The 13,904-nt window shown below is 31.7% G+C and overlaps 1 protein-coding gene across 1 annotated transcript; it reads left to right on the top strand.

Annotated features, from left to right (window-relative positions):
• Window positions 1-2,322: 2,322 nt before the first annotated feature.
• On the top strand, window positions 2,323-3,248 carry LOC113773822 (UDP-glucose flavonoid 3-O-glucosyltransferase 6-like). Its single transcript, XM_027318427.1, has 2 exons — window positions 2,323-2,466; window positions 2,606-3,248. Exons 1-2 carry the CDS (start codon window positions 2,323-2,325, stop codon window positions 3,215-3,217), a joined length of 756 nt encoding a protein of 251 aa, XP_027174228.1. The 3' UTR covers window positions 3,218-3,248.
• Window positions 3,249-13,904: the final 10,656 nt, after the last annotated feature.

Here is a 13,904-nt window from a genome sequence, read left to right as displayed (position 1 = left end):
CAAGGAGGTTCCTCCATCCTATGTTAGATGACCTAATTAACAAAGGCGTTGAAATAGTTAATTCAAACAATGATTGCAACATAATGCTTCTCTTACTTTCTAAAATTAGAATCCTTGGTTGTTTTTTCTATTACAATTATATTTTACATAATAATGCATCTTAAATTTTTTTTTTAAAAGTTGTTCATTCAGAAATTATCTTTAACTATTTGCAGGTTTTTTTTTTTGGTCAAAACTATTTGCAGGTATTGAGTACCCAAGTTCCAACCCCGAGTTCATTTTAAAACACTCCCAGTACTAACAGAGTTTATCATCTTTCTTTTTTGGGTTTCAGAGATAGAGACAGAATTTATTCTCGGTTATCCCAATGGTTGGATTGTGTTAGAGTGTCCCAAATGTACATACATAAATGGTTCGCGTTGAAAATTCAACTTGTAAAAAGAACATCACAACTAAAGGAAAAAGGTGAGAACATTAATCAAGCTGAGTTTCTTGTTTGAAAAACCATTTTCTCCAAAAAAAAAATTACGTTTTACATAAATGTATTTTTTAATTTTGTATATATATTAAACCGTTACAATATATTTATCTACAAAATTTTTAAAAAATAGCAATCCACACGACTCCCAAAGTTCCATTCAACTCTCAAACCCTTCTCTTTCTTCCTTCTTTGTGGTAAAGCTTGGAGTCTTCCCTTGGACCAAAAACAAACAACAGGCACGATGATGCTTGCAGTCCAACTTGGCATGGATGAAAAATGACCTTTACGTAGAGAAATTCTCTTTGAACTGAGAAGTCTTCTCAATTAGGAGCTTTTCTACTTCTCCTTCAACATCATGGGTTGCCACTCCAAGACCGGAGTTGCTGTGTCCCGATTACTTTTCCCGCACGCCACCATACTTTGTCTGTCTCTTTGCGTATTTCGTAAACTTGGACAATTCTAGTTCCTTTGGGTCTTCTACAGCCATGCCTTTTTGGATACTTCTTTTTCCTTGGGGGCCTTCTACAGTGAGTGACGGAGTCAAGATTTTTTTTTTTGGATCAAAATTTTCTTAATATGTTATGATTAAAATAAATTTTATCTATTTAAATATATGACATCTAAAAAATCAAATATTAACTTTAATTAAAAAAATATATATAAATTCTCATGATAAAAATTAAAATTATAAAAATTAGGAGGGATCAACTTTATTTTTTTATATATATTTTATACATTATAAATTAAAATTTTCAAAATTTAGAGGGGCGTCATGGCCTTCATCAGCTCCCCATATTCGGTCATTGTCTACAGCCATAATGCCTTTTTGGATATTTCTTGTTCCTTTGGGGTCTCCTACTACCATATTGCCTTTTCTGTGCAGTGGTTCACCTGTCTCTTTCTTCTTACGTTGTTATGGCAGGTGCATTTCGCAATGGATGGACAAGGTGGTAGGTCCGAAAGTAGGAAGTCTAGATATATGTATTTTGTCATTATCACTTTATTTATAATATCCTACACTATCCTTATTTATGTGGCCAGGTTTGAGCTTTATTTTCTTGGATATTTAGTACTCCTCTGTTGCATTGAAAGTATCTTTTTTTTTTTTTTGAGGTGTTTCAAAATATCTGCTCTATTACAAAAATTAAAACATCTTTTAATCTCTCTTTTCAATATACAACTGTTTAATCATATGCATGTTATCATTAAAATTTAAATTTTGAATCTGTAAAAATAAAATTAGAAAGAGAAGTACATACGCCACAATCAATATACTATTCTTAAAAATTGGATTTTTAAAATAGAATCAAATAATTGGGACGGAGGAGTAAATTATTTTCATTTAAACTTGGAAATTATGACAGAGTACGTGCAATTGAACCGGAAACCACATGTTCAAATTCTTACTTTGATGGGAACTTTTACCTCTTTCGCTTTTCCTCGCTACAAGAGATGCGACAGAGTACATGCAATTGAATGGAAAACCACATGTTCAAGTTCTTACTTTGATGGGAACTTTTATCTCTTCACTTTTCCTCGCTCCAAGAGATGCTCTTTACTTTAAACAGTGGTCTTTACTTTCTTTTTTTTGGTAATCATAATATTTTTATAACTTAATTTATCATAATATATAGGGAGCAGAGTTTAAAGATACTGTATATAAAGAGTTATTAGTTATAAAAATTTAATTAGATCAAATAGGTGTTCTGACACTCTCTTTAAATTTTTTTTACTATAAATGTGATTCGAACGCTCGACTTACCGTTCAAATAGGAACTTAATCCATTTTGGTGGCTACTGAGTTTTGACTCAGTGGTTAAACAGTGTTCTTTGCTCGGTGCATGGTACGTTATTGGTTCTTCACCGCTGGGTACCAAACCGGGCTTTTTTCTTGTATCTCAGTTACACAAATACTTTTGTGGGTTCAACTTCATGGTTTATATGCGGAGTATTTAAATGAGTACGGTAGTTTCTTTGCATCCATGGTAAGTCAAATTGAGGAAGTGGAAAATGGGGATGACTCCCGTTTAATTATCCCGCCACCAAAATGCTTCAAATTTTGGTCTCGAAAACTTCTTAGTAGGACCAAATTATGTGTCCAAAATTACAAGGCTATGATCCGAGCTCATAATTGGAAGCAGGGGTACTTTGGAGCCTGACCAGTTAGCAGAGATGGCAATTGCAGTCGAGCAGAGTGGCTACAGATTCTTGTGGTCTGTCCGGTCGCCTGGATCAAAGGACTTTACAAAACCTCCAGGTGAATATTCCAGTTTTTCTGGAATATTGCCGGAAGGTTTCTTGGAACGTACCCAAAATCGAGGATTGGTGTGTGGTTGGGCACCACAGGTGGAGGTGCTGGCTCATGAAGCAGTTGGGGATTTTGTTTCTCATTGCGGCTGGAATTCCACACTGGAAAGCTTGTGGCATGGGGTGCCTATAGCAACATGGCCTCTCTACGCTGAGCAGCAAATTTGTGCGTTTGAACTGGTAAGCGAATTGGAATTAGCAGTGGACTTGAAAATGGATTATCGAATGGAAAATGCAGAGAATCTTGTGAAGGCTGAGGAAATAGAGAAAGCTGTCAGATGTTTGATGGACACTGAAAATCCAATCAGAAAGAGAGTTAGAGAAATGAAAGAGATAAGCAGAAAGACCATTCAAGATGAGGGTTCTTCATTCATCTCACTTGGACGCTTGATTGAAGATATCTATGAATCATTTTTCATTCATCTGTAAACTCATATTTTTACTATTTCCTTATGCTTGAATTGAATGCTTTTGTTATACTTTTTCATTTTTCATATGCTTTGTTAAATGCTTTTGTGTACTTGGTTGTTCATATTTATCCTTAAGTTTTAAGAATTATAAGTAGTTTCTGGGTAAGTATTCTTGCAACTTATTATGGTATAAAATATCAACAACAAATTTTAAAAGTTTGGCCAAATCTTAGACATGAACTTTTCCCAAACGACTGCTTAAAAAGCCCCTTATCCCTTCTTCCCAATCAATTAAATATTAGAATCTAATGTAATTAGATTTGAATTTGGTGGCAAATCCCCTGCAATGTCCAATAACCAATATAATGGACTGTTAGAAGGAAGGAGAAGTTCGTTCCATTTTTGCTTCTGTGAAATGAATAACTGAAAGCGTGGTCAATTGGTTCTCCTCATCCCATATATACGATGCGGTTTTTCACCTTGAAATTTAGAATCAACTACATTATTTGTAAACTAAGCATTTTTCCCCATGAATACATAAAGTTTGGTCCTTCAAAATAAATTTTATAGTTCTGTCATTGTACACGTAAATATTGGATATTCGCCCTCCTCGTAACGCATACTAATGGGTTTGGCTCATGATACACGTAAAAGCGTGCTTGAACAAATCCTCATCGTTTTCACCTTTCCCACATATATAACAAGAAGCAATTATGCTTCATGCTTAAGTGGAATTCGAACCCGTGCCGTACGATATATTAATATTTCGCAGCTGACCTCCTTTGATCCATTATACCGTGCTTCTGTTGTGTGTTTTGTTGGTTAATGATGGTTGGACACGGAAATTTTGTCCAGCAACAGTTGCAACAAAAGGAACTTGCATTCGAGGACTTGATGCAGCGTCTGGGAGATGTTCCAGAGGGCTTCAATGTCGTGGAAGTTCTGTTGCAGACCAGAGAGAGTGAAAAACACTCTTAGATATACTGCACGCAAAGTGTTTGTAGAATTGTCCTTGTAAACTTTGTTGTGAAATACAAGATTGGCCATTTGGCTGTAACTTATGCGTGTTGTTCCTTAGTTTTTACCTAAGTATTCTAAGTTGAATACTTGTGTGCAAGTGTGAGTGTGAGGGCTGACTGGTAGTGCGGCTTACCAGGGCCATTACGTGTGTGTTTGGCAAGCGAGAATAAACACTTCGTAACACCTCCCCACTAAGGCATCCAAACAAATCAAGTGAATTGGTTCTGTTTGAATTAGTTTACTTTTTAAATACAATGTCATAATAATACATAAATAAAAATAATTTTTGAAATCATATGCACTGTTGTAATAAAATATTTTAAAAACACATAAAAAACAATTAATCCAAACCGAGTTACATTAAAGTGATAAGCATCACTTGATTCCATGAATTCCATTCAACGCACAAATCAAGCGTGACGTACGAGATATTATCGCAGCCGGGCTCCCCTTGTCTTTTTGTAATAAAGAAGATGTTTTCTTAGATTTCCACTATACATTTTATACATTTTAAACTAGACCAGGTCCAGCAAAGAAGACATTACTATGAAGGATGAATAAAAGAATAGACTCCATGACCTATAAGCTTGTGCCTGTGTGCTACTTCTCTTGATAAGGGTGGGCACAGGTTTGGTATCCGTCCCTAGCATGATTTGGTTAATCCAACTCTTATATATCGAATCAGCCATTTTGCGATCCTAACTAGTTCCTAATGTTTTCGGGTATCCGTGATAGAGCGGTTATTTGGCACATTTTGCACTGTTATTTTGTCCTAATTTTGGCTATTTACTGTGCTAAGTATTGAGGTTTTGTTTATATTTCATATTTGTATGAATTATAGGTGATTGGTGTAAAAAGTGTTTTCACGATGTAAAATTTCAGAAGACTCTCTATTTCATGGCGTGACCACGCTAGAGAACGAAAGAGATACATCAAAAGGACGGACCTGCGTGATTAACATGAGGAAACCAAAGGTGGTCCACGTGAACCAGACGCATGGGATCGGACCCCCGAGACAAGGCCTTAACCTTTTGTGGACTTCTCCTGCGGCGGCAGTTTAAAAAGAGGCTAATAAAAAGCCAGATTCACAATCAATTAGGAGATGAGCTTTTGGCTTCAGAGGGTCAGATGCTTTTTCCTTTCTTGCATTTGAGCGGCCAATAGGAGCAAAGCCAGATTCACGTGTAATTGATAGATTGGCTTTTCGTTTCTCCTTTTGACTAGCGGACAGACATTGGAGACTTTTCGTTTTGCTTCTTGGCTATGTACAATTGAGACCTTTGTTGGCTTTTCACCTTTGACTCTCCTAATTCCGTGAGATTCCTCTGGTGCTTGCGGCTCCAGCGCAGACACGAAATAAGAAAAAGGAATTAAGGGACTTCCGTCGCACACTGTTCCTTCGTTGTTTCACTTTTTCAATTCTTCGGTGATTAATTGAATGAATTCAATTAAATTACGTGGAATTGACACGATGAGGAGTGGCTAATTTTCTCCTCTACCCAAAGGTCGACGCGAAGGCGCGATCCATAATATATTTGAGATCTAATCGAATCTTCATTATTTCTTCCAATTTGTTGCTATTCGTGCATTTCCTGAATTAATTGTTTATGTGTATTTTATTAATTGAATTAATTGTTTCACTCCTCCTGTTTGGGACCCCCGCTACCAGAACCTCCAAGATTCTTTTGATGAGCTAAACACCCACGTGTCGAGATTAGATGGCTGTCTTGAGGCGCTACAGGTCTTCGCCCGTATTCAGGCAGAGAATCAAGCGGCCTTCTTCGCTCACATTGGATTCACCCCGCCTCATCCTCCTCCACCTTAGTGTCTCGGTGCCCTCTCTCGATAGTCAGGGAAGTTTCTCTCCTTGTCCCCTCCTACTTCATTTGTCATTTCTACATTGAAGACAATGTGAATTTTAGGTGTGGGGGGGGTGGTTGCTATTATTTCTTTCTACTTCCATTATTTCCTTTTATTCAAAAAAAAGGAGGAAAAAAAATGGGAACAATCAGAAAAGAAAAAAAAAAGGGTGGTTAGTTGACTTTTTGTTTGCTATGATGAATTATACAATCACAGTGCATGGGTGTGTGGTTAAATACACTAGCTATGCATTTTGTTTTCCCTTGACAGTGTTGTTAGATGTTGAATATGCTGGACTTTATCCATTCCTGAAACTTTTGAGAGCTTTTGAGCCCTATATGAGCATATTGTTTTTGTCTGCTCTATTTCTGTTGGATTGAGTGGGTATCACACATGGTATTGGTATTCTAGAACTTGCTATTTTATATATGTCGAGACTACATTTTGTTGAACTGGATGCGTTTGAAATGATAAGGGCGTTTAGGATTTAACCTTCTTTAACTTTCTAAAAATTATGCATTCATCTTGTCTCCCAACAGTGAACCCATTTGAGCTTTTATCCATCGAGTTGTTTGTCAGCCATGTTGATAACCCAAGACCTCTTTAGACTTTCTTGTTCACCCCTGTGTTGTCAAGGGATGTCTGAATTCCATCATTTGTGCAAGGCAAATAAATCTGGGGTTGCAAGTGTTGTTAGAGTAGGAGCTGTATGATGCTATCCTTGTGAAAAGGGGAGAAATTAACAATCAGCTACTAATCAGAAAAACCTGTCTTATAGGGCGTGCCCACGCCTTGCAAGACATTCTCCCAAAAAAAAAAAGCAAAGTGAAGGAAGTGATCAGGCGACTTTGGCTTACAAGACGTGCCCACGCCCTGCAAGCCGCCTTTTTAAAAAAAAAAAAAAATTTGTGGGCAACTCTTGCATAGTGTGTGCAGCAGGTGAAACTGCCTTGTTTGTGAAACTCCTCTAGCCTTGCATTGTGGTTATATGATGGGTTTCGGATATTCTCTTGACACATTATCCCATATTTTTACCTTCCTATCCCGCCTTTTACCTAAACCCCATTACAACCCTATCAAAGCTCCTTTGATCTGTGTATTTAGTTCACTTTTCAGTAGTGGAGATGTGATAAATGTGTAAGCATATAGTAATGCCATTCCGTGATGTTGATTTGAGTGTTCCTAGTATTCATACATTTCCTTTGAATTACCACCTGTCCGGCGTGTTCTAATTTTGGCAACATTGTCAGGATGAAGGGATGCTTGTGTTAGTGTAAAATTCTGCATAACCCTTGCTCTCTCGATTGTACTTCTGAGCTCCGAAATGCTTGAGGGCAAGCATTGCCAAGGTGTGGGGAGATTTGATAGAGCGGTTATTTGGCACATTTTGCACTATTATTTTGTCCTAATTTTGGCTACTTACTATGCTAAGTATTGAGGTTTTGCTCATATTTCATATTTGTATGAATTATAGGTGGTTGGTGTAAAAAATGTTTTCACAAGGCAAAATTTCAGAAGATTTCCTATTTCATGGCGTGACCACGCCAGAGAACGAAAGAGATACATCAAAAGGACGGATCCGCGGAATTAATATGAGGAAACCAAAGGTGGTCCACGTGAACTAGACGCATGGGATCGGACCCCTGAGACAAGGCCTTAACCTTTTGTGGACTTCTCCTCCAGCGGCGGTGGTTTAAAAAGAGGCTAATAAAAAGCCAGATTCACAATCAATTAGGAGATGAGCTTTTGGCTTCAGAGCGTCAGATGCTTTTTCCTTTCTTGCATTTGAGCGGCCAATAGGAGCAAAGCCAGATTCACGTGTAATTGATAGATTAGCTTTTCATTTCTCCTTTTGGCTAGCGGACAGACATTGGAGACTTTTCGTTTTGCTTCTTGGCTCTGTACAATTGAGGCCTTTGTTGGCTTTTCACCTTTGACTCTCCTAATTCCGTGAGATTCCTCTGGTACTTGCGGCTCCAGCGTAGACACGAAATAAGAGAAAGGAATTAAGGGACTTCGCCGCACTGTTCCTTCGTTGTTTCACTTTTCCAATTCTTCGGCAATTAATTGAATGAATTTAATTAAATTACGCGGGATTGACACGATGAGGAGCGGCTAATTTTCTCCTCTACTCAAAGGTTGACACGAAGGCGCGGTCTATAATATCTGTGAGCTCTAATCGAATTTTCATTATTTCTTTCAATTTGTTGTTATTCGTGCATTTCCTGAATTAATTGTTTATGTGTATTTTATTAATTAAATATCAACGGTCGGGTATTTGATTTAATTTAATAGTCTACTGTCACATTAACTAAATTGAATCCGTAATTATTCGTTTAGTTGATACCTAGTGACAACCACCATAATTGGCTTTATGTTGGGGAAACGTAAGATCTAGTTTAAATAAACCCTCTTAGCGTGTTTATTAGTTAGGGTTGGGTTCTTCTAATTTTAATGCAATTGGGTAATTAAATTCCTACGGTCGTACCTAGGGTTATTATCTGGTTAGAGAAGCAGTCAATGGTCGTACCTTGATTGTCGAAAAAGTAAAGAAGAGTTGGTTGTCAGAGCTTATTGATAACTATAACCAACCTAGTGACGAATGGATGAAATATCTTTGCATCGATGATCATTTAATTGGACCGTGCTTGAGCAGTTGATCTTTTGGATAGAACTTTTATTAATTGTTAATTTTAGTAAATTGTGCTTTGTGAGTTAGTTTTGAACTTTGTTTGTTTTATTTCTATTTTTATTTTTATTTGCCTCACATTAAAAATCCCCCAATTTCGTTCTACTAAATTGGAAAGAAATAATTTCCTACCCGCTCCCTGTGGAATTGATCCTACTTGCCATTGTACGCAAAATTAATATTTTTATAGACAAATCTGGTATATCGGATCAAGCAAACTCTTCGGGAATAGGGTGAATCAAGTAACCCATTACACACCTAGGGTCCCTGCTCCAGTACTTAGATTTGTTCTATAATTAATTGTGGTGGTAATTAGGACTTTTTAGTAATTATTATTACACAGGTTCGGCACCTGTCAATCCGCTATTCGGGTACCCGAAAAATGGGGTGGGTCATAGGATACCCGCCCCTAAAAAAAATTATTTTTCAATAAAAAAATTGCTTTCCACTTAATATTTGAATTCCTTGTTTTTGCTTTTATTTTTGAAAAACTGTTTTTCACATTTCAAATGCTACAGTAAATGTGTATTTCCAAAACGACTCCAAAATATCATTTCCAAACATTATATAAAAAACAACTCCATATGTATATTTCAATTATGTATATTATATATATTATATTAATATAAATTGAAATATATAAATTGAAAATTATATATTTATATATTATATATTATATATTATATAAATATTTATATACATTAATATTATACATAATATTGTATATTATACATAATATAATATAATATACATAATATTTATACATAATATATTATGTACATGATATTATAATAGATACATTATTAATGTATAATATTATTATGTACATTATTGTGTATAATAAGGTATAAAAATGTTATGTATAATATATAATATACATAATATGTAATAATGTATAAATGTATATTATGTATATTATATTATATATATAAAATATTATGTATATTATACAAATTGAAACTTATATATTATATATTATATAAATATTGATATAATGAAATATATAATAAATATTACAAATTAAATTATTATATAAACACCATATTTATAATATTATAATATTTAGAATTAATATTAATGTATATTATATATTATTTATTATTTATACATATTATGAATATTTTATTTTATTTAAAAAATATTTTTATATATTTATAATATATTTATATAAATATTATATATTATATATAATATAAAATATATTATTTATTATATACATTATACATTTATATAAATGTACATTTTTACATAATATATATATTAATGTATATTTATAATATACATTTATATTATGTATTATATATAATATAATACATTTATAATACATTTATACATTTATATTAATATACATAATATTAATTTTACATTTATACATAATATTAATACATTTATATATTTATATTTATTATATTAATACATTTATACATAATATTAGTATATATTTATTATATATTAATTTATACATTTATAATAATATACACTTATACATTTATAAATATATTTATATTATGTATTATATATAATATAATACATTTATATATTTATATATAAATATATAAATATATTTATATATAAATATATAAATATATTTATATATAAATATATAAATATATTTATATATAAATATATAAATATATTTATATATAAATATATAAATATATTTATATATAAATATATAAATATATTTATATATAAATATATAAATATATTTATATATAAATATATAAATATATTTATTTATAAATATATAAATATATTTATTTATAAATATATAAATATATTTATTTATAAATATATAAATATATTTATTTATAAATATATAAATATATTTATTTATAAATATATAAATATATTTATTTATAAATATATAAATATATTTATTTATAAATATATAAATATATTTATTTATAAATATTTATAAATGTATTATAAATGCATAAATGTATATTTATATAAAAATATAAAATTTATAATTTATACATTTATATAATATTCATTTATAATTTATACATTTATAATAATATACATTTATAAATATATTTATATTATGTATTATATATAATATAATACATTTATATATTTTTATATAAATATATTTATTTATAAATATTTATAAATGTATTATAAATGCAGAAATGTATAAAAATATAAAAATATAAAAATATAAAAATTATAAATTATAAATTATAAAAATACTCAAAAATATGTTTTAAAAATACCTCTAAAAATAATCCAAAAAACTTCTACAGTAAAAGTTTTTCATATAGTTTTTGAAAAACAACCCCAAAAACAACTAATCCAAACGGACTTGTATTTCAAAAACGAAATGCTACAGTCTTGTTTTGAAAAACAACCCCAAAAACAGCTAATCCAAACGGAGCAAATATGTTTTTCAATAAAAAAATGCTTTCCAATTAATATTGCTAGAGATATTGTAATTAAAGTACATACATCACCATTCTCACACATTTCATCCAACAATCAAACCGATCTTATAAATTTAGTACATATTAGAATTATAATATATAATAGACAAAATGAAGTTTCATGATAATTTTGAGTACATCACCATTGTCACACATTTCATTCTTCTATAACACAATAAACATAAGGATAATAAGTATTTAGCAACTTCCCCAACTTCCTTAAGGATGTTATGGTACATAACTGCATCCCAAATAAGCCGACTGTCAAATCAAGTTCGAAAAAGAATTGAACAGAGCTAATTATTTTTGAAAAAAGTATAACCAAAGTAACCTTGAAAATCTTCACCAACTTCCTTACATTTTTGGAATAGACCTTGTGGTATTAAAGGTGATGAAAAAGAAAAATAAATTTCTTACACTAAATAAAAGAGACAAATATAAGAGTCATAATTGCAATAAAATAAATCAAATAAATAAATAAATGAAAGACAAAAATATTTAAATTACCTAACTAAGAGAAAATTGAAGCTCTAAACACAAATCTTTGATTGAATTGATGAAATATTTGAAGGAAAGATCGATGAAGGTAGAATAAAAATAAAATGGTTGAAATGGATGAACAATTTTTTTGGTAGGGTTTCACAAATTTTTATTCGTTTTGTTCATTTGGTTCATGTTTTATCGAGAATCTTCACTTTCTTCAAACAATATGAGGAAAGCGGATCATATGAGATTAGAATATGAGACTGTGAACCACTTCACTTGCACTTAGGATTAAAAATTATAAAATTATAAAATGATCCCTAATTTTTTAATATTTATATAATAAACCTTGTGGGTCGGGTACTCGCGAGTTTTTTTATTTTTCTAATCCATATCCGTATCCGATTTTTGTGGGTAACCGATCCTCATCTGCTCCGCTAAAAAAAAAAAAAAATCGGATCAGATATCCTATTTTTCGGATCGGATCGAATCAGGTTCATCAAGTTTTCGGATCGGCGGGTTTTTTAACCCACCCCTATCTCTTGCAGTTATTTTGAATTACGTTGCGAGCAAAGAAAAGCAAAGTCATGACAAATCAAGCTTTAGTGAGCATAAAGTTGAAGAGATCATACATATCTTAGCTAAAGCCAAAATGAATTTGTTTTCAAAGGCTAAAGGTTTCCTTCAAAAAGACTAAAGGTTAAAATTTGGTCAATGTTGGATTCCAACTGCATTGCAAGTATATTCTTTCCAACAAAGCCAAAGAAATAATGGTAATACATAATTTGCTGATTAAATTAGAGATAAGAAGTCGTAAATTTGGTTTCGGGTCTAGGGGCTTAGTGATGAGGCAGGTGGTGATTAGGGGTTTGGATGAGTCAAACCGTTCATGAGTAACTTGTGAGTGGTTTGGTCAAAAGTTTGGTTCGAACTCGATTTGAGCTCGAGTTCAAGCTACTCATTCCGTGTAACGAGTCGAGTTTGAGCAATAATAGCAATTACTCGAGTATTCGATAAGTTTAATTAAGTATTTATATTATTTATATATTATATATTTTAATTATATAATTATTATTATGGGTTCATATTTTAATAAATTTACATAAAGTAATGTTCAGTAAAAAAAGCAATGGATGGCAAAATGATAATCTGATAAATCTAAAATGTAAAAAATTAAAATAAGAAAAGAAAAACTTGAGCTTGAATTTGAGTAGATCGAATTTGATAAGACTTGCAGATTACTCAAACTCAAACAAATTGAGTTCGAGTTTAATTTTCATTATGTCGAGTCTTATTCGAACTCAAATTTATATACTTGTTCAAACTCGAATGGCACTGATAGTAATTGAATTCAATTTTGAGCATAGTGCTATTCGAGCTCGATTCAGCTCGATAGCACTCCTAACAGCGACTAGCGAATAAAGATGCAGGAAAGAATGGAATAAGTCTCTCACGCGAGGTGCTTTAAGTGAGTGCATGTGTCACTCCCTTATTTGTGCGACCGGGTTGCGGCTAATATAAGTCGCGACTGAGGATTTGAGTGAATACTTTTTTTTTAACGAAACGATTGCTTTATATCTTTTTCTCTTTTATACTTACCATGTAAATTTTAACTTTTATATTTTATCAAGTATTCATATTTGTTATGTAAGACTTGATTTCTATCAAGTATTCATATTCTCTAATAATTAGATGAAAATAAGTTTAACATATATTACATTATATATCTCATAAATATTGAAGGGAAATTAATGCTATTTTTTGGGATTATTTTCATTTTAAACTATTATTTATTTTGGCCTAAATTACATTTGTGCTTGAAAAGAGAATACTTTGAATAAAATTTTAAAAATAAAAAAAGTGAATGTAGAATTAATATACAAGACTAGGGGTGGTACCCGCACTCAGTGCGTGAGTTGTAACCTGTGTGAGGGATGTAGCTTGTAAGCCAAAAATGCAATTAATAGTTATGTAGTTGTAAGAATTACTATCGTATAGTTCGTTTACTCAATTAAGTCAACCATGTAGTTGATTATACAATGGAAAATTGTGGACTTATTATTGCACAACAAATTAATCATCATATAGATGAAAAGAAAGAAAGAAAGAAAGGTTATTGCAATAAAGAAAGAAAGGTTAATCATCATAGCAACTATTGCAGATTGGATAGATATCCATAACATAAATAAGTTGTGGTTATTGTCATAAGTCTACTTATAACACTGCTA

This window comes from Coffea eugenioides, chromosome 6, assembly GCF_003713205.1.
Source record: "Coffea eugenioides isolate CCC68of chromosome 6, Ceug_1.0, whole genome shotgun sequence".
NCBI lineage: Eukaryota > Viridiplantae > Streptophyta > Magnoliopsida > Gentianales > Rubiaceae > Coffea > Coffea eugenioides.
The sequence above is the reverse complement of the archived record's forward strand: the minus strand, read 5'-3'. Positions and strand labels throughout refer to the sequence as shown.